At 37.1% G+C, this 20,839-nt stretch overlaps 1 protein-coding gene across 1 annotated transcript in view; it reads left to right on the forward strand.

Moving 5' to 3' along the window:
• The window catches only part of LOC145769471 (short transient receptor potential channel 5-like), a 61,117-nt gene extending 45,851 nt beyond the window's left edge, over positions 1 to 15,266 (forward strand). Inside the window, exons 19-22 of the mRNA XM_082581119.1 lie at positions 3,905 to 4,035; positions 6,276 to 6,462; positions 7,876 to 8,618; positions 15,159 to 15,266. Of these exons, the coding sequence (XP_082437245.1) occupies positions 3,905 to 4,035; positions 6,276 to 6,462; positions 7,876 to 8,013 (456 nt within the window). The 3' untranslated portion in view covers positions 8,014 to 8,618; positions 15,159 to 15,266. The remainder of the gene's footprint in view (positions 1 to 3,904; positions 4,036 to 6,275; positions 6,463 to 7,875; positions 8,619 to 15,158) is intronic.
• Positions 15,267 to 20,839: the final 5,573 nt, after the last annotated feature.

Here is a 20,839-nt window from a genome sequence, read left to right on the forward strand (position 1 = left end):
TGCCATTTCTTCTGGAGCATCTTGGAAAATGATGCGAAGAACTAACGCTCTTTATATGTTTTTTTTTATTCGATTTTGTAGAACTCAAGCTGATGTTTGTATGTGTGACTTATTTTTAAATTAATTTTTCGAAAATATAATATAGAAAAAAATGTTTATCTTTGATTTTTACGTGCTAAAACATGCTAAATAGTTGTAGTTTATTATAGTAACTATTAAGAATAACCAATCAAGGCTTTGTCAGCCCGAGGACAAAGATTTAAAACCAATCAACCAACTACTATGAGTTAGTGAATGTAAATACACAGCAGGCTGCTGTTCAAATGTTTTCCTAGTTTCATTACATCTATAAAGTGGTTCTAACAAGTACCTTCATAAAAAGTGGATTGAAAAATTGCGCTGAAGTTTACTCTTTCCTTTTGTTGTGTGCAATACGTCACAGCACAGTCTGTGAAACAAACTTCCACTTTTGTACAATGTGGTATGTTTTTCTTTGTTACTTCTATTCTAAAGGGTAATTCAAGTAAACTTCTCGGCTTCACTTTGCAGAGCGTTTGCTGCAATCCAAAAACTTAGACTACAAAGCTACAATATACCGTAAAAGTTCACATTGGTTCATGCAGGCGTTCTGATAAAGTTGTTATATGAAGCACTGCACTTTTTATGTGATTTCTACTTTACGTAAGAAGAATACAATAAAAAACGAAGTGTTTCGCTTAATGTAGCTGACTAGCTTATTTTTCTAAATCGAATTTTGGAAGAAAAAAAACAACAACAATGCAAAAAAAGAAAAAAGTATCAAAACACTTGTACTTAGTAGAGCGAAACAAGTCAACCAATTGATTTGCTACCGACAAATAAGAATAAGGGATTGGTTCGAATGTTCAACTCTTTGTGGACAGTAAACATCATGAAATTCATATAGCCTTTCAGAGATAGTTTACAGTAGCTTAAAAAAATCACTACTTTATCAAACATGAATTTTAAATTATAAATTCAGAAAATATGCAATTGTATGGTTTAGAATTAGAACAAGAAGCCCAACAACCAACAGCTCTTCTTGATGCTTGTGTTGGGTTATTTTGGACCATGTTTGGTTATGGTGAACCTCAGGGTTGGTATCCGATATCAAATTGCCCAGCTGATTACCTGCTTCAAGAACTGGTTAGTTAAAAACGCTTAATCAATCTGAAAAGAATTGTCTATGGACGTTGTTGATTCACGACCTTGCTGTTTTTGTTGTATTTTGAAGCGTGCGTTATCACAGCTTGCTATATGGTATGTGCTTCCAGCGAGAAGCATGTGTTGCTTTGCAATGCATAATTTTTAGTTTGCCGGTGGGAATTCATTCAACTGAGTTCACCAATATGCCTACAACCTTTTTGGCATAAAAGAAACCACTTTAAAACTTCTTCATATTATATTTTGCGCTGTAAACGTAAAGTTAAGAAATGCCGCATCAGATGTGCATATTTTCGAACATGTAAGTTACGCAACAAAGATACAGTGTTTTCGTTATACTGTACTTAGAAGACATTTGATAAATCACCTGTTGATTGCAATAATATACAGAATCATATCTTGCACAAAACGTGCATTTGCTATCTTAAAAAAAAACACATCTTCAACTTATATCTTTCTTGTTTTGCAAGAATAGTTCTTTACATCAGCATACAACATCAGCATACAACAGTCCATATAGAGTAGAGAGCTGAAGATTTGTGAATGGGACTTTTTCCTGCAAGAAGCAAACAAAGTGATATTGAATGAATACTACTGACTCACATGGCCGTCGAGAGGATATTTGAGCCCGGTACCAATGAGACCTTAAGCTCCAAATCAAAGAAACTCTAAGAAAGACGCACTGTATTGAAAGAATAGGCTACGCTGGAGGTTTTTACAGTAAAATTCTTGGGACCCTTGAAAAAAAAACGAACCTCTAAAATCACCCCGGGCCCAGATATAAAAGTACCCAAAAAATGCAAGAAACGATCATAGGGTGGACATTTGCAACAACACATCATCTTCTTACATAACCAAAGTACGACACAATAGCCTATCCCAGTGGTTCTCAAACTTTTTCAGTTTGTGGCACATTAGAAAAAATATGAAACGCACGCGGCACACTTACAAAAGAAGAAAAGTTGCTTTAAAAAAATATTTTCACGTGTCAATGCGATGGATGTGCTTATTACCAATATAAGCATCGATTGAAACGAGGTTGCATTGTTGACAAACATATATCCGAATTTCATGGTCAATTTCAAGCAGTCTCTCTCGTTTACAGCTTTTAATTTCAGTCAAAACAGAAAAGCCATGTTCACATAGCCATGAAGATGCAAATGGCAATATAATTTTGATTGCTTTTGCACAGATCATGAAATAGAATTTGGAAGCAGACAGCCAAAGCGTATCCCAGTTTTTTTGTGGAAACAGCGTTTGAAAAAATGGGTCGTTGCGTAAATCAATGAGCTGTTCTTCTTCTGCAGAAAGATTGCTTCCAAATGGTGGGAAGTAATGTTAGCAATAGCACTAACACAGCAGCCCAATAGTGACGTGGCAATTACCCTGCTGTATCGGCAATGCCATAATTGGTTTCATCGTCACATGTGCTTATTTATCATCTATTGAAGGAGTTAAAGCGCTTTTAAGTCGCATGCTTGTCTGAATGGCTTATTTTAAATATTTACACAGTTCTTTTCCAAAATTTCAAAAAGATTCGCGGCACACTTGAGAAATCTGTGGCGGCACACTAGTGTGCCGCGGCACACAGTTTGAGAATCACTGGCCTATCCGCTAAATAACTACTCAAAAGTCACAATAACACAATAAAGAAGACGGCACGTCCGATAAAAGCATTTGTTTGCATTTGAAAAGCTTTGTTCTGCAGCACATCATCATAGAAGCTTGTAGCTTTACTGCATCATCAGCATGCCGAGATTTCTACACTACAGTATAAACAAACTAGTGTCAGCCTGACCGTGATATAATATGAAGCGCTTTAATGTAGCATGTTGCAAAACTCACCAAAATAAAATCAATTTATTGTTTAAGTAAACAACTCTCAGCTGATGAAATCAGCCATGGTTGGTGTACATTGCATGACATGTTTTCGTTGTGGTGGCTGTTCTTGTTTGGATTCCAACAGTTAGTCGTCAAATTGGATAGCTTTTAAGCTTTTATTGCTGCTAACTTAACCATTTTACCGTGAAAACTTTGCATGAACGCACCAGTTGTAAAAACATTGGTGCAAAATCTTTGTTCCATTTTGGTTTTGAATTTTATAATGACACACAGATTACTCACCAAGAAACTCTTTTGCATGAAATAGACTGAATGTTTAACATGATACGATACTGCAATACTAACCTTATGCTGTGTTTTATGTGAATATTCCCAAGGGTTTACGAATATGAAATGTTTGCTGTAGGCTGTAGCCTACTGCATTTGTATTCAACAGGCAAACCTGTTTTTGTTTCTAAAGATTCCGTTTTGATTGTTTTAGTTTATAGGCCTACCAAGACACATTGATTGTAACTTATGCTACTGTCCTTATAAGTATGAAAATTCTAAATTTAATTTTTAGTTTGATTTACCTTGAACAGACATAACTCAGCAACAACACTACATTTAACATTATAAAAACAAAAAACAAAAAGCGAACGTTTTCGGCTAGTCATATGGACTAATATGACTAGCCGAAAACGTTCGCTTTTTGTTTTTTGTTTTTATAATGTTAAATGTAGTGTTGTTGCTGAGTTATGTCTGTTTATGGTTTAAAAGAGTTACCTCTCTACCCAAATTGATTTAACTTGTGTCAATAAAGAAATATATGCTACTAAATTAACTACATTTTTCCGCATTATGTAAAGTGTAAACTATTTAGTGATCATCGCATATTTAGGCAGGAGGAATCATCATTGGGACCTACCACTTTGCTGCCATTATAGTTTTGGTAAACATGCTGATTGCTATGATGAGTAATAGTTTTCAGAAAACACATGACGACTCTGAACGTGAGTGGAAATTCCACAGGTAAAAATCCTTGTTTAGTTCTCGCTTGCACTTGAAGTAGACTATAGGCCAATATTGTAGGGTAACTTTTTTGTGTTACTTTTAGATAATGAGCAATTTTTTTGGTAAACTCGCAACCAAACTGGACGTAGATCAAGCAAACTTAATAGTCGCATTTAAATAAAGGGCTACAAAATAGCCTGCTCATTAATTGTCATTTCGTGAAACACAAATATTAATTTACGTTTTTCCTTTTTTATGGTTAACATTGAAGTTTGCTGCGATACTTTTCCTTTTACTGAGTTTCAGTTTCCATTTTGACAGGCATCCTGGTAATGTTGCCATGTCTTGGCGCATTGTCCTCTACAAGGTTATAGACAGTACACAGATTGTGACGTGTGAGGTATGGTAGATCGCAGATCGCGAATATAAATCTTGAAAAGGCGAGGTGCCGACTAATTCTTGTACGATACTGTTTTTGAGGTTTCTCAGATTAAGTTTTCTGCTTGTGATAGTAAAGATAAAGCTCTTATTGCTGACAGGTTCTGCTACCATATGACCGTATGCAGGTGTACACTTGAAAGCCAGGTCTCAGTGATGCATACTATCAATATCACAGCCTTCCCATAGGTTGCTGTTAGGCCGAGATACACAGCCTCTGTTTCTTTTTTTGTAAAAAAGTAAGAAAACAAAAAATTTCCCAAAATCCTGAATAAGTAGGCTGTACTGAACTGTTTGGATGCGAGTAATGACTTCATGTATCGTCGACTTTTGCGCCGAAACTCAGCTTATAATATTTTGAAGCAATAGGACGACAATAAGTTTGACATGGCGTAGATCAATCTATCACCTTGAATAGAGTGCAGAACTAACGAGAGGGGTTGTTGTAACCTTTTAGATTTCTTAACATTCATAAATACTTTATGCGGCTTAACAATTGCGACGACTACGGATCAACTTAATACTTTGAAAATCTGTTAGTAGCGCAGACAAGAAAAAGCATGTATGATATTCCATGTTGGGTCAGAATTTTTTCGATATTTCAAGATAGCAGAAGGCGATGATTACCACTGATGATAGATAATAATTCACTATGATCTTCTGTTCAGTGGATTATTCTATAAGTTGAACTGTTTTATACCAACAAACCGGTCAAATGCACTTTCGCTTATCACAAAAATAAAATATCTTCTGAGGTGTCAAACCCAAAACAACGCATGATATGAACGACTCGGTTACATGTCTTGTAATACAAACGAATTTATTTCCACACGAGTCAGTTCAATTATAAACAATTCATTCATAAATCATATCAATTGTTTATGATTGAACTGACTCGTGTGAAAATAAATTCGTTTGTATTCACTTGTGAAATTAATCCCATTTTTATTATATGAGATGGGATTATGGAAGAATAGACAGCTATTGATAGTGGCATCTAGATCTGCACTTAAGATTGTTCGAAGTGTTCACTCTGTGCAATTTGATAATAAAAGATTGTTAGACTGGATTGTTTCTAAGTCACTCTCCATTCCTCTTTCAATTCCATCCAGCAGAGGCATGACAGTTACAGCCTAGATCTTGTTAAACCTTCAATGTAGAAAATTATTTTTTATCGTTTCAGGATGTGATTAAAGTCATTATTTAATTGCGTGCTGGCTTCTTTCATTCAAGTACAGCTTTCTAATCCATACCCTCCTGCTACTTGTGTTTCTCGGCAGTAGAATGCAGCAACAATTGATACAGTGTTTGCAACAACTCAGATACATGTTTTACCGATAAATCTGGCCTCGACAGTATCGTACCACTAATTCACGCCACAGCTTTTGTGACAGTAAATTATTTATGAACTCCTTAGAAAGAAAAGAACGAAACTAGCTGTTTCTAGCACAAACTTACCGCAAAAACGGTGTCCGACAAATTGTTCGTAAGCAATTGTTCGTAAAACAATTGTTCGTAAAATTAATTCTTCGTAAAACAATTCTTCCTAAAGCATTTTTTCGTGCATGCAGTTAAAATTTGATGTATATGAAGAAATGCTTTAAGAAGAATTGTTTTACGGATTTCATTTTACGAAAAACAGTTTACGAACAATTGTTTCACGAACAATTGCTTTACGAACAGTTGCTCACGAACAATTTGCCTATAACCGCAAAAACAATGAAGATAGTTGTGTTTTACTTCCATGTTTTTATAACTTGACACACATTGAAAACACGCCTTATGAATAATCTATATATTTTTGTATATAACCCATTTAGAACACAGCTATGGCTGAAGTTTATTCGAAACGAGATTAACCGTCCTCCACCTATGAATCTCATTCCTCGTTGGAAAGTCGTAAAAAGAGCAGTTCGCTGGATCATTAAGCCATTCAAAGGTTTGTGCTGTTCATCTGATCCCAACCATGAAAGATATTCAAGGGAAGTGGAGCACCATATGACTTTAGTGAGTAGCTCAACACAGTATAAATAGAGATTTGAAGCTAAAATTATTGCACTTTTATTTTTTCCTGTCTGGGCAGAAGCGGATGAAAACGAACATTAAGGGGCACATGATGAATCAGGGAACGTTCTTCCTGGCTATAAGCACAAGGCTGAGCACTCACTAGGAGAGCGAGCAGTTACAATTCGCCAACCATAACGGTGTAGCTTCTACGCTAGTCATTTAGACACCATCCGATCAACAATATGTTCCTGTATGTCCTCCTGTTGATTCAATTCTACGGACTGTAAAAAAAGCTTGCTTAAGTTATGTTGTGTAGTCCCATTCCAACATTGTAGTAGTTTGTTAGCGTACAATATGTTCAAAGGTGGGCACCCGCTACTTTTAAAGTAGCGCGCTACTCGCTACCGCTACTTGGATCAAAATAGCGCGCGCTACTGCTACCCGCTACCAATTTACAAAAGTAGCGCGCTACCCGCTACTCGGACCAAAGTAGCGCGCGCTACCGCTACTTTTTCCGCTACTTTTGTCTAAAATGACATTAGGAAACACTCTTCAATGAATTTTATCATTCGTTTACTCTATCATTTTAACGTCGTTATAGAAAACACATTCTAAAGGAAATTTATTGTTATGCATATTTCAAAAGCACGAGCATTTCAAAATGAGAGTCACTATAAGTCCTGCCCGCTTTGGCTTAAGCACATCTTTTCCAACAGAGAAAAGTCTCTCCACCGCAGCACTGGAAGAAATGGGGGTGCTGTATTTAATGAACAGATGTTTTAACTGGGTATTCGAAAAGCTCAAGTACTTGTTCCTGTCCAAAGGCGTCCACAATTGCTGTTTCCTTCTGCACCGACGTTTCACGGGATGGCGCCAACACACCAAAAATTCATCCTTGGAGTCATGACTGGTGTTGGTGTCACTCTTCTCGGTATCAACCTGGCTTGATGTTTCCCGCAACAGTCGAATTACATCTGTCTTGTAGTCGAATTACATCTGTCTTGTAGTCGAAGTACAACAGTCGAATTACATCCGAAAGACCAAAACTTTGCAACCAAACCGATTATATAGCTGCTTGACCACGCCGGTTTTGCCAAAAAAACGAGTATTTTTTATTTTAAATTAAAAAGTAGCGGGTAGCGGGAGTGCGACTAAAAAAAAGTAGCGCCTTTCCCGCTACCCTTGTTTTGAAAAAAAATAGCGCCGCTACTCCAACTAAAAAGTAGCGCGCTACTGCCCACCTCTGAATATGTTCAACATGAAACCACAATAATGGATTGCAGTGATACTGTTGCTAGCAAGTGGCTATTTTTTCACATTTATGGCTGTATGGTGGGTATGCTATGTATAATCTAGCATTCTTAACCTAATAACCGAATTGTTTACCAATGACAGTGATATTAATTTGTATAGAGAAGAAGAGGTGCTGGAACCAGTGATCAAATGTCGGCATCTCTTTTTGAAGGGGAATCAAAGTACAGTAAAGTCTTACGTCTAGTTGTGTTAAGATACGTAAAGCAAAAAGTGCTGCATGGAGAAATGGTCATTTGAAGAAGAAAAAATACACCAACTTTACAATATTGTAGTCGTTCGTTTCTCGGCAGCCGATTTGTAGCAAGAATTGACAGCGATAGACACGTGTTTCGCCCATGAGGCTGGGCTCATCAGTATCGCACCGTATTCTTCACAATTGTAGTCGTTCGGTAGGATATTCTATCCCTGATGAAGGAGAGCCAATAAACAGTAGCAAAGTATAGATTCAAATGTGTGGTATTGTAACATTTTTGTGTCAATGCAAACGTGACATGTACAGTATTTACATAAAATGTACCTTGTGTCCTAATCTGTAATTAGCTGCTTCAGCTAAATTTTGCGTCATTGTTTTGTTGTCAAAGCATTTTGTCTCTGTATGTCTGCGTTGCAAACGCGCTTACGTCAAATCTAGAGACAAAATTTTTAAAACGTTTAAGAAGTGATAGTATAAAAACACTCCACTAACTTATTCGATGCGTTGCAAGCCCGCTAGCTTTCTAAAATAATAGCAATTGTGATAAATTCCTTTAAGAGTTTTGGTAGACTATTGCAAGTCCCCACTCATTGTAGTGTAAATGATTTAAACCCGGTAAACAGAACCCGCCTTTTTTAACTGTTTGAAGGTTGGGGGGGGGGCTGTCAATTCAACTTTTTTGCATCAACAGTTGTATCTCTAAAACCACTGAGGCTGCGACTATGAGATTTCTTGACTTTTCCTAACTTTCATTCACCTCTATTGAGCTGAAATTTTGAGCGAATAAAGGTTATAAATTGAGAGATATAAGGCATTTCTCAGCACATCCTCTGAAATATTTCATATTCTATTGTTCAAAATTTTCCCACCAGCTGGATGAAAGTAATTAATTTGGCCCATGTCTCGTTAATCCTAACTGCTTCACAGCGTGAAGGAAATTGACAGTAGGCCTATGCGTGGACCTTTTGTTCTCACCACGGCTTATAAGCGACGTCGATACAAGAAAAGCTTCAACTTTGATACGATGAGTTACCGTCGCTTGCGGTTGAAATTGCGTAAAATTAAACACAAGACTTGGTGCCAATGCATCTAGAGCGAGAATAGTTTTTCGCAGACAATTATGTCCTTTCAATCAAACAAAGCATAGGCTACAACGTTATTGCCTACTATAGAAGCTGCTCTGTAACATATTATGATTTTGGTTTCAAATCTTTCCTTTTGTCCGACACACTATCAAAAGCAGAAAAGGCGTCGATGTTCCCAAAGCTTCTCACATATACTTGTAAACATTTATTTCCAAGTCGACATGTAAAGATTTGAAATGCAATACGCTTCTCATTTGTGTAGGATAAACCAGAACATTACGCTTTTGTGAAAAGGACGATCGTTCCACCACGTTTATACGTGATGCAGCTTAGTTGAATCAATATATTCGAGGCTTCTTGTACCAGGTTCACTGTCACTGATAAACTAAACCGCGATGCAGTACCTCGCAAAGCAATTGTAGCGTAACATTTCCATGTGCTATAACTCGTCATAAATTGTGAAAACTTGTGTATTTACTTGTCAAGTTGTCTCATGTGAAATATAAGTTTGCATAGCAATGTCACAATGAAATCTTATCTCCGTTTACCAAACTAAAGATATGAACTTATGCGACGTCTTGCAACGTTGAATCGACGGAAAGGCGGGTAACTGCCAAACTGAACTGAGAATGCATGAAAGAAATCGTTTATTATCGAATGGACGTGACGTCAGAAAACGATGAATCGACATAGGCTAGCGGCGAGAGATATTTTAGTTAGATAATGACACGCGGCAGCGCGTTTACATTGAATAAAAATACCTTTATTTTATCCATTTCTATTTCCATTCTTCCTAGTTTCGTCTCACAATAACAAACAAATGAAGTTACGCATATTTACTAAATTATTCAATAAACAATAATGCATCATCCAGCATTATGTCAGCGCTGATTGACTAGACATATTCACGAGTTGTGTGAGAATTGTATTCGATTAATCGCATTATTTATTGTAGGTAACACCTGCAAAAATTCAAGTAACTGCAGACTCTGCCTTCATAAGTGTAGTTTAGAAGTAGCCATCTCATATTGAGCCAATCCAATCAATGTAAAATAGAACGCTTTTACTTGATAGCGCGTGTGATATATAGGTTTTATCTAACAACTACTTTCAGTTACATTGAAAGTGAATGAGTAAGCATTATGCAGTCTGTGACAAGGACTGGAAATGTATAATCAGAAAATATAATATCATAAAGTATATTGCGTTATGTACATCTAGTAATTTTTATGAACATGGTATCATTTTGCAGGCAGGCGTTTTTATAGAGATACAAACTTATTCCATAGTTTGATTTATGGCACTTATCCAACTGTTTCATAATGCGAATAGCTGTTTTAGTTGAATTTAGAAAAAAATATAACTTATAACCGCAGACAGATGCAACTTTTTTCATGCTTTAGGCAATCGGCAGTACGGTGAACTATAGTGGTACATAACATAACCCATATGCGGGGTAATCGCAAGGGTCAACCCAAGTAATGGAAAGGTTCTTTTTGAATTATGGTGATGGAATTCTTGTAATGCTATTGAACTTCATCTTTTTATGAAAAACTTATATTGTTTGCATTTGCAAGAAATATCAAACTTTTGGATTTTTTTTATCACTGAACTGTCCGTTAGTAGAATGTTTCTTTATTATCTTAGTTAGGCCTATTGGTAAGTCAGGAAAGTATTTGTTGATGTGACATATGAGGATATTGTAAGAGACCGAGTTATTTTGTAAATAGTATTTGATTTTTGGACACCATCAAAATTTTCTCACAATACACAAATGCGCATCGAGATATAGTGCTCACAGTTTGGAAAAGTTGGATTGTGATAATTACAACTTGCCTGAGTAGGCCTACAGCAAGGGACAATCAAAATAGATGAAACCGCATTCATGGTAATATAGACGTTTTGCAAACTGCTCTTTTCGTTTTCAATATAATAACAAGAATGACAGCTTATTTTCACTAAACATATAAACAAATATCAAAAATTATGCATGAACAGTGCATCTATATTTTTCGGTTTAGGTTCAACAATGCATTCTAGCCGTCAAAATGATGGAATATTTGGTAATTTTGTTGAGACATACCATTGCCCAATCGTTGAATTTACATCAGAGATAATTTTATTAGATAGATTATCAGTTTCATGCACATGGTTTCATTCAGCGTTATAATGTTGTTTTTCAAGCCACGTGGCGTTCATGGTCATAACGCAACATTGCAGAAACAGCCAATATTGATACCAGGTAGGCCTACTAATTATTACGCCGCTTTCGTCGAATCTACGTCGCTAAACGACGATATTGTGCAAACGCCTGTTGGATTTCCCTTCTACGTGTAGTTTATCATAAACGTGAAGCATTGCTCAAAAAGCTAATCTGAATCACCATAGATAACCATAGCATTCATATAGTTTCATCATCAGTAAATATGTAAAGTGCACTTCACAATTTTTAACAACGGTCTGACAATTTATTATATTGCAAAGTTTTGATTTATTCTCGATTTTTATAATTCTGTGTAACAGTTTTTTTCTAACTAGTTTCTATGGGACTAACAATTTGTTTCATTATACATTTTCTTTAGTATTTCAACGCCATTATTAAAAAAATTACGTCCTTTTCACTTTTAAATAAAACATGGCAAGGCAAGGATTCAGTGCTGAAGAAATATTGCAACATGTTTTACTGGATTCTGACGACGAAAGCCAGGCGGATGATTTGGAGGATTTATGGCACTCCGATTCAGATGAAGAAGCGGATTCTTCTCCGTCAACTTCCGCAACAGCGATTCCGATCGAGATTGACGACCAGTTACCTTCCATGGGCGATGTTCAACCGGAGTTTGCGCCATCAGGACGGATTATAACATCGAAAAGACTGGTGAACAGTATAGATTCCTATCTCGACATGAACAACTACGATGCTGTTGAGTTTTCCTGACACACTGAAGTCTTATACAACTTTTGTAGAAAAGCCAATGAACAGACAAGAGGGCGGCGTCAGCATTACTTGGTCTAATGCGAGACCGGTGCACAATGGGAGAAGGGGCCGGGCTAACATTATATCTGGCCCGATTGGTGTTAGAGGAGAAGCCAAAGAAGCCAAGACCCCTCGGCAAGCATGGGAACTATTTTTTTCTTTAAACATTTTGAACATTATTGTTCAAGAAACAAATAGAAAAATTGCCACACTCATTTCTCAATTGCCAGAGAGAATTTTAGATGACAGCAGGTACTGCTATTTTGGCCCAACCAACAACGAGGAGATGCTGGCCTTTGTTGAATTGGAGTATTTTCGGGGGCTTTTAGGACAGGCTGGTCATTCCACGGATGTATTGTTCAATCAACTGCAAGGACATCCCGTGTTTAGTGCAACAATGAGCAAGAACCGCTTTAAATTTTTATTTTCGAACATTTCGTTCGACGACCAAAATACTAGGCCGCAACGTTGGAAGAATGACCGGTTGGCCGCATTTCGAGTCGTTTTCGAAATGTTTAACAAAAACTGCGGCAAACATGTCATTCCAGGTGACTACTTGTCGTTGGACAAAACGCTATACCCCATGAGGACACAAATTGCCTTCAAGCAATATAATCCAAACAAGCCTGCGAAATATGGCCTTCTGTTCAAGTCGGTAAACGCCAGCAGATTCCCATACACATTTGCGGCATCGGTCTATTCAGGTAAACCGAAGGAAGAGCCATTTAATTTTTACGTTCGTGGAACAGAAGAACTGGTAAAAGGAATGGTGATGAGCCTGGAACAACACGGTGACCTTCAAGGTCGGAATATTTTGTATGACCGCTTTTACACCTCCATACCACTCGCGCAGTGGTTGCTTGACAGGGGTATAACGTCAGCTGGAACCCTCAACGCTATACGTAGAGGAATACCCCTGGAAGTGAAGCAAGTGAGTGGTAGGGAGAAATCTTCGTACGAAATTTATTGGCAGACGAGTGAGGCTGATCTCAGCCTACATTCTTATGTAGTAAAAACGAAGAATTCTGGCATGCGGAATGTGTTGATGTTGACGACCATGCAACCTCTATTGGGGATTACCAAGGATGACGGCAAAAAGAAGCCAGGCTTGTATAAGCTTTACGACTTCACAAAGGGTGGCACCGATATCATCGACCAAAGGATGGGTTGGTTCATTCACGTGCAAAGCGAAGTCCCCACGGTGGACAACTACTGCGTTTGCTTATTGAGAAGGTGCCAAAGCCACAAAAAATAAACTACCAAAAAACCGTGGCCAATGTCAATGCTGTGAAAAGCCTTTATGCCCTGCACATTCCATACGAGTATGTCAAGTTTGCTTTTGCGCAGAATAAACTATTTGAATGATTGCGGTTTTATAAACTTTGGCTTCAACCACAGCCTAAATAAAACGCGGAGCTCAATGAGAGATTTTCCTTTTTTCCTTTTATTAGACAGATAGCTATTTTTACGTTGATTCAACATATCAAGACGTTGAATACTTGTAAACATGTGCGGTTTTGCAATTAGATTGCTTATCAAAATCATCTATCCTTTTTTATAAAAAGTGGGTCATAAAACTAATCGTAATACTCGATGTAAAATTCAGCATTTTTATATGCTGAAACAGTATTGTATTCATATTTTATAAATCCATTTTCTATTTAGAAAATATCAATATAATGCGGTTTGAGCATAGCTGAATTTTAGCACGGATACAACGACTGATTTTATGACTTTTATACAAACAAGGACAGAAGAGAAGTAATCTAATTGCAAACCCGCGCATGTTTACATCGTCTTGCAATGTTGAATCCACGTCGAAATGATTGTATTAGCGTTGTATTCAATTTCTCGTATTATCGAACTGTAAATGTGCAGCCACTTGTAATTTCAATGTGCCTCATTGCATATTCTTAAATATTTCTGAATTTGTGTGTACATAACCTGACAGAACACAGGTTGCTTTACCATTGAATCAAGTTGAAAAACGTTGCTGCAAGAGCCTTGTGCCAATTGCTGCAGTCCGGTATTGCTGTAACCAAATCAAAATACTTATCAATATTTTGCTGCCAAACTGACATTTTTATCGCATAAACGCCCATTAGGCAAAAAAAAAAAAGGCAGCAAATTCTTTGTAAAGTATTTCTCCAGGTTCACAATGATTTGACGCATAATAAATACTACTTTGAATAAATCTAAATATTGTTTGGATTTTAGTGTGTGGCATATGAATCTTAGAGAGCTTATTGAATCCACAAGAAAATGACCCGAGGCATTACAGATTTTCCTTTTGATGAAAAGCGTTGTGACGTTCTGTTAATTAATGAACCGTAACTGTTTTATTTTGAATTTCTTTCTGACTTCTGTTTATGTAAAGCATCATCGACTTTATCGGGTAATCTTACTCCTAGTACTAGCCTTGTATGTAGCCGAGTTCACATTGAACTTACATTGAGAGACGCTGTTGCAACTACAATACATTGCATTTAAACCGCTTTTTTTGTTGCATGATCTTCCATTCGTTTCGTGGATTACATAATAGTATTTGATAAACGCCACCCTGCTTCTTCAGCTGGTCTACATTTGTTAATAAAGCGTAGGAGTTGCTGTTCTTGGAGCCGAGGTCACAAGATCATAATCCAAATTGGTGTGACACGCGTTCAGAAATCTCATTACTGCATGTAATTGATGAAGCATTGTTCTTTTAGTCAAGAAGCGAGCTTTATTTTGAGCGTGGGAAAAGTTATTATTTTGCATGAAAAATATAGATTCAAATTGAGATTATGTAAAAAAAATTTAATCACAACATGGCAATGCATGTTCTTCATTACTCTACCAAAAAATAATGTGTAAACTCACGCGACAATTGCTTTAATCGCAAAATAATCCAAAAGTCATAAGTCACCTCAACATTTCAACGTCTATGAGCAGTTCTAAAATTCACATAGGTTTAATTTTCGGATATGCTCAGCGTGAATAATTTTACAAAGTGAATCCCAAAGTTTGAAGCCGTACCTTAAAAAATAACAGAGATATCACTCCTAAAGCATAAGAAGAATCGACAGCCCCCCCCCAAACTGAGCAAGACTCCAGGGAGCCCAACCTCGTAAGGGTTAAACTGATTCAGTGTAGCCTATGCAAATCCGGGTCCGTTTCTAAGGGGGTTCAAAGTTTTAGATTGTGATCTTACAGCTAGCAACAATGCGTATCATTTTTCAGTGAGAATAAAGAATTTCACAACCGTTTAATTAAAAATCATTTTAGAGGTAGGCCAATAGACAAATTGTGTTCGGCAGTAGGCCTATGTTATCCTTTTTAATGTGAAATTGGCGTAACTTGCTTCTGTTGACTCATTTTAGCTGCACTTTCACAAGCTTAGCAGGTATTCTTTGTTTCATGCATCAGTTTGTTTTTATTTCTGACAGCGAAATAACAACGCAGTGAAAGCAATACATTCCAATTTAGAAGATTTTTTTTTTTTTTGGGAAAGCTGCCAAGTGATATAGTCTTCAAGTTCAGCAGCCCTCTCAGCCTTGCTGATGAGAAACAGTTAACTTACAGGTATTTACAATAGGCCTAATATTACATTATCTTGTAGGCTAACAAATCGAACTGAAATTTATGAAGTAACAAAAACAATAAAATTAACATGCAGCATAGGTCTGGCAAGGACTCTAGTATAAATCTAATGTTTGGTAGTCACAATCAACGACTAAATACGGACTATAAGCAAATATCCGAATATTCCACATAAGTCCACATATTCCACATAGTCTTTGTTGCAACCTTTTCTAGCATTGCCTATGCAATTAAAACTCTTTTATATTGTCTACTAAATGTGTAGAATGATTTTTTTTCATGTCTTGCGGTTTGAGTGCCATATTTTAACTTCACTGCACTTGATGCTTAGTTGAAGTTTTATAGAAACCAGGGATACCTACTAGTTTAGGTATCCCTGATAGAAACATACAAAGAAACAACTTCAATGTTAGTATTGATTGAATTCTAGTTGGGCAATAATAAATATTTATTGCTTTTTTTTAAAGCGGTTAGAGAAAGTACAAGGTAAAATATTATGATTGTGCTCCAACATTAATTTAGCAACTTCTAGTTTTCATACGCCTTTAACTCTAAAACATTTTGAAAATATTTATTTTCCGAAGCAATTTAGGCATGACCTACTTTTTGATAAGTCATTTTATGGTGAAACCAAAGTGGATGTATTGCTTTACCAAGAATTTTTATTCATGCTATTTGGTCACAGCGATAAACCATATATCTTCGTGGGAAAGTTGTAGGATAAAATTCCCTAATCCTTCGTCTGTATGCGATGACCGAAAGAAAACACAGTTCTGAAAAAGTTCTTTCACGAAGTGTATTTCAAGAGAGCACAGCAACACGGGCTGTTAAAAATAGCACGCAACACGGTACGCACTAACGCACAAAACAACTTGTCATCAACAAGACAGATTTCTAGATAAATAACGGAAATTTCATCTAGCTAGTACGCAAAGCAGAACTGTTTAATATCTGACTAGCTTTCTCATCGACAATCTACAGAATGACGAAACTCATTGCCACATTTCAAACGCACACAACTCGCCTCTGTGACGTAATAGTGAAATACTTTGTTGAGTAATTTCTCACGACGTGAATCTGTCTGATGCAATATTTCCTAATTCACACGAGTTAAATCTGGATGATGCAATATTTCTTAATTCAAGATGATGTAAGAGTACCTCGTTTACAGAAATATTCCCTGACGTAGACGCCAGGTAAATTATGACATTAAAGGTTTTATGTTTTGTCTGGAGAACTATTGTCCGTAACACTATTATCAATTGTTATATTTGTTCATTTTTGCAATAGAATTACAAAATTAGTGACATACTTACCAAGGACGTACGATTATCCAAATTACCCTCATTGTGTTATGCAAGAAAGAACACAATCAGTACCGCTTTTAAAGTCTTTGATACGACCGGCCTAGAATTAATCTCAGATCTACCAGCAGTAGAGCTACAGGTGATAACCACTCGGCCAATGAGCTGATACCGTCAGAATAACGTAATGATAATAATGTTACGGTTTTACTTATTGTCGCTCTAGAACAGCTAAGGTCCTTTAGCGGCAGGGCTCGGTTTTAATTTTATATCAGGGTCACAATGTAACATGTAATCACATTATTACTCTACTTATTCTCACTGCGTTATGCAAGAAACAATACAATCGGTACCGTTTTTAAAGTCTTCAGTTTGGCTGACCTGGAATTTATTTCAGATCTATTAACACTAGAGCCAAAGGGGATAACCACTCGGCCACTGAGCTGGTTAGGATAAAGTAAACCTAAATGTGATGAAATGCTGTGTTGAACTATTTATAGATAGATAGAATGAAGAAAACAAAAAGTAACTTTTGATCAACGTATAGTAATTTTAGATGAAGGAAGAAACTTTGAAGAATTCTGTTTGGCGGCATAAGTCTGGATCCGCAATTAATGAATAGTTTTTCCAGTGCTGCAAGGTGAAATAAAGAATGGTTTTTAGCAAGAATGGAAAACATTTCGATTCGAAAGTTTAATACACATTGTTCATTTTCCAGCAGGTGTTGTACAATTGCTTGATATACGTTGTATAGTTACTTGATATACTTTGTTATAAACAATTTTGCAGTTAGGCTACTTTTGCCTTCTTATTTCCATCTATCTGTAAATACCTCAACGCACTTTCTACTGATCATATCACAAATGCAGAAGCTTTAGACCAGGTACATGAAGATAAGGAACTATATTGTACAACATAACAAAGGCAACTCAAATTTCTCGGTTACATCATCAAAAAAGAAGAATTTGAAAATCTCTGTCTAAGGCTTTAAGCGGTCGCCTTCTCGGGAGACGTGCTCGTAGCAGACAACAAACAACATTTGTATCTAATTTTCAACGAACTACAGTGAACTACTGTATATCAATCAGCCAAACAAGAACACTTTGGGACACTGCACGACAAAGGGAACATTGGAAAAATTTACTAACTGCTGAGCATCTAGTTCATCAAAGGCCGCATCGGCTATGATACTGTAGTAGTATAGGCTATAGGCTAGGTTTACTTTGTTTTGACAAGCTCTTGAAGAGAGTGAGAGGAAAAGAACTGCAGCTGAGAGCTGTGAAACAACTATCAACTTTATTCCATTTCGACTGTAAAGTTGAAGCAATTAAATGAAAGTGACATAATAGTGTAATGTTCTAAGTTCGCTAGTAGCCTATCAGATCTTCGCACCAGACACAAAAATGGCGACTTTCCAGTTAATGCCTCGAAATAGTTTCTGATATATGACACTTTTTCAGACATTCCGTTTTAATAACTTGTTTACCAGCTCATTGATTGCTACTGATTTGTCCAGCCATTGAGGCCAGACAAGAAATATTTTTGATGAAACACCAATTGTTTAAGTTTTGTCAGACTGCCCTTTTTTACTTCTCTAAGAGGTGGCATAGATACAATTTCACCACATAGGCCCCTACATTTTCTATTGAAATTTCCAAATTAGTTATATTTTTTGTATGGTTTGTCGTATTTATTGGTGGTCAAAGCGTTCAAATACTGAGCTCTTGGGAAGTATCACATGTGTTTTAAGGCCACCTAGATAGACAGTGGATAACGCTATGTCAGTGGTTCCTAACCTTTTTTTGGCTGTTACCCTAATATCCACCCTGAAGTGAGCCAATTACCCCCACGATCAATTTTCAAAAACAAAGGTGTTTATTGCTATGTATTTCAAAGGGCTAACTATGACAATCAAAATGCAATACAATACTGAATACAAGATAACAATGCGTGGTAAACATTCAATGCGAAGTTCGGGCCTTGACTTCAGCCGCCAGCTTTGTGATCCTGGGCTTTGTGGTAAGCTACTGAGGACAATTCTTGTGTTGCTTTCGACATCCTGGCGATTGGGCTTCTTTGCCTTCATTCCCAAGACAGTTAAAAATCCTTGTTCACAGCGATACGTTGTTGAAAAAGATGTCAGGATATTTAATGCCTGTGTTGCTAATGTTGTTGCGTTCTGAAGTCTGCTAAACCAGAAGGGTTCTAAGCCTTTCCAATTGAAATCAAGTTTCAACGCTTTGTTCATTCGAAGAGTGATAAGTTCTTCTTTGGCCGGAAAGTTGTCATTATCCACCTGCCTGTGATCACATGTGAATGGCTCAGTGGACCATTGGGGACTAGCCGTGTTCAAATTCGGAAAGTAGTTGTCCATCTTCTTGGCTAGCTGGCCTAAGTGGTCAGCTATGTCCTCCTTCAACGCCGCTGTCAACTCAAGTCCATTGTCTTCGAGATACATGTCAAGCATCTGAAACTGTTCTTCTTCCAACTCGCTTGTTCCACAATTTAACCTTTACGATAAATACTGCTCCGGCTACTTTGGTGTCGATCACAGTTACATTCTTGCCTTGAATTGAAAGATTGCCTTTGTTCGATTCACCAAAGATATCAGCCAGGTAGCTCAGTTGGGAAATCCACTGTTGGTTAGAGAAGTATTCAGCCAAGTCGGACTTCTTTTCTATCAGAAAAACATGGACAGCCTCACAAAGTTCGACCAGGCGAGTAATTCTTTGCCATGAGACAGCCATCGTACTTCTGTGTGGTACAGTAATGCTTCGTATATTTCTTCCATCTATCTTCTTGCACAGTTCCTTGTAAAGACGACTGTTCAATTCCTTCGCTTTTATAAAGTTTACAACCTTCGATCTCGTTACCCCGCGAAATCAGGCAAATTACCCCCCGGGGGTAATTTACCCCAAGGTTGGGAACCACTGCGCTATGTGTTATGTTATCTGTTTCCTCAATTATACTCAAACAAACAGCTTTCTTTGTCGTTGTAGGCTATGCTATTTGGTGGTTTGAAAGTTGCAGAGTTAGTGAGTAGACAACTTTCGAGGACTAATTGGACAGCTATAATGAGTCAGCCATTGTAGCTGTGTACACACTAGTACTAGGCAATGCTTCTATTAGGCCTATGTTTGGTCCCAGGACAGTAGTTTTCAAAATTCACATTAAACTGTCATCTAAAGCAGCTAAATATGTGTTTTTCTGAGCTTGTGATGCATCTAACGTGATCAGTTTTATATTTCAAAACTAGTAGATAATCCCCCACTCCCACAAATCAATGTTGGTTAAAAAACAGTTCTGGAACTGGTCTGTTTGTATGAAGGCTCTGGAAGAAATGTCACCACCAATATATTTTTTTTATACGTATGGAGCTCACTGAAATATTGAACATTTTGGACATGACTTTAGCTGGAACATTCAGAAAAAAAATGTTCTTGCCAAACAATATGCAGCCTGTCAACGAAAAGACTGTTTACTCGACCAATTTCTCCGACCATCCGGATGCAACAGTCCCTTCATACGTCCCAAGGGAAAAAAACAAATCAGTTGTACTTCTATCATCCATGCACATGACTGGAGAAGTCAAAGCAACATAAGCAAACCAAAGATCATATAGTATTGTAATAAAACCAAAGGTGAAATGGTCACTATATGGTGGATAAGTACTGTAAGCCTGCATTGTAAATCGGCGGACATCGGCTCTCTCTGGCTAAAGATCGTTTATCATCTAACAGGGATGGCGAACCACTGACCCGCGGGTCACGAAGTGACCCATCACAGATTTTCAGTGACCCACTTGTCTTGTTTTAAATCATAAAATTTAAACAAATATTTCAGCAAAAAATAAATGTTTCACTAAATATTTGTAATAAGGCCCCACCCTATTTTAATCTAGTAACCATACCGAATTGCCATATAG

This window comes from Aplidium turbinatum, chromosome 1 (genome assembly GCF_918807975.1).
Source record: "Aplidium turbinatum chromosome 1, kaAplTurb1.1, whole genome shotgun sequence".
Lineage (NCBI taxonomy): Eukaryota > Metazoa > Chordata > Ascidiacea > Aplousobranchia > Polyclinidae > Aplidium > Aplidium turbinatum.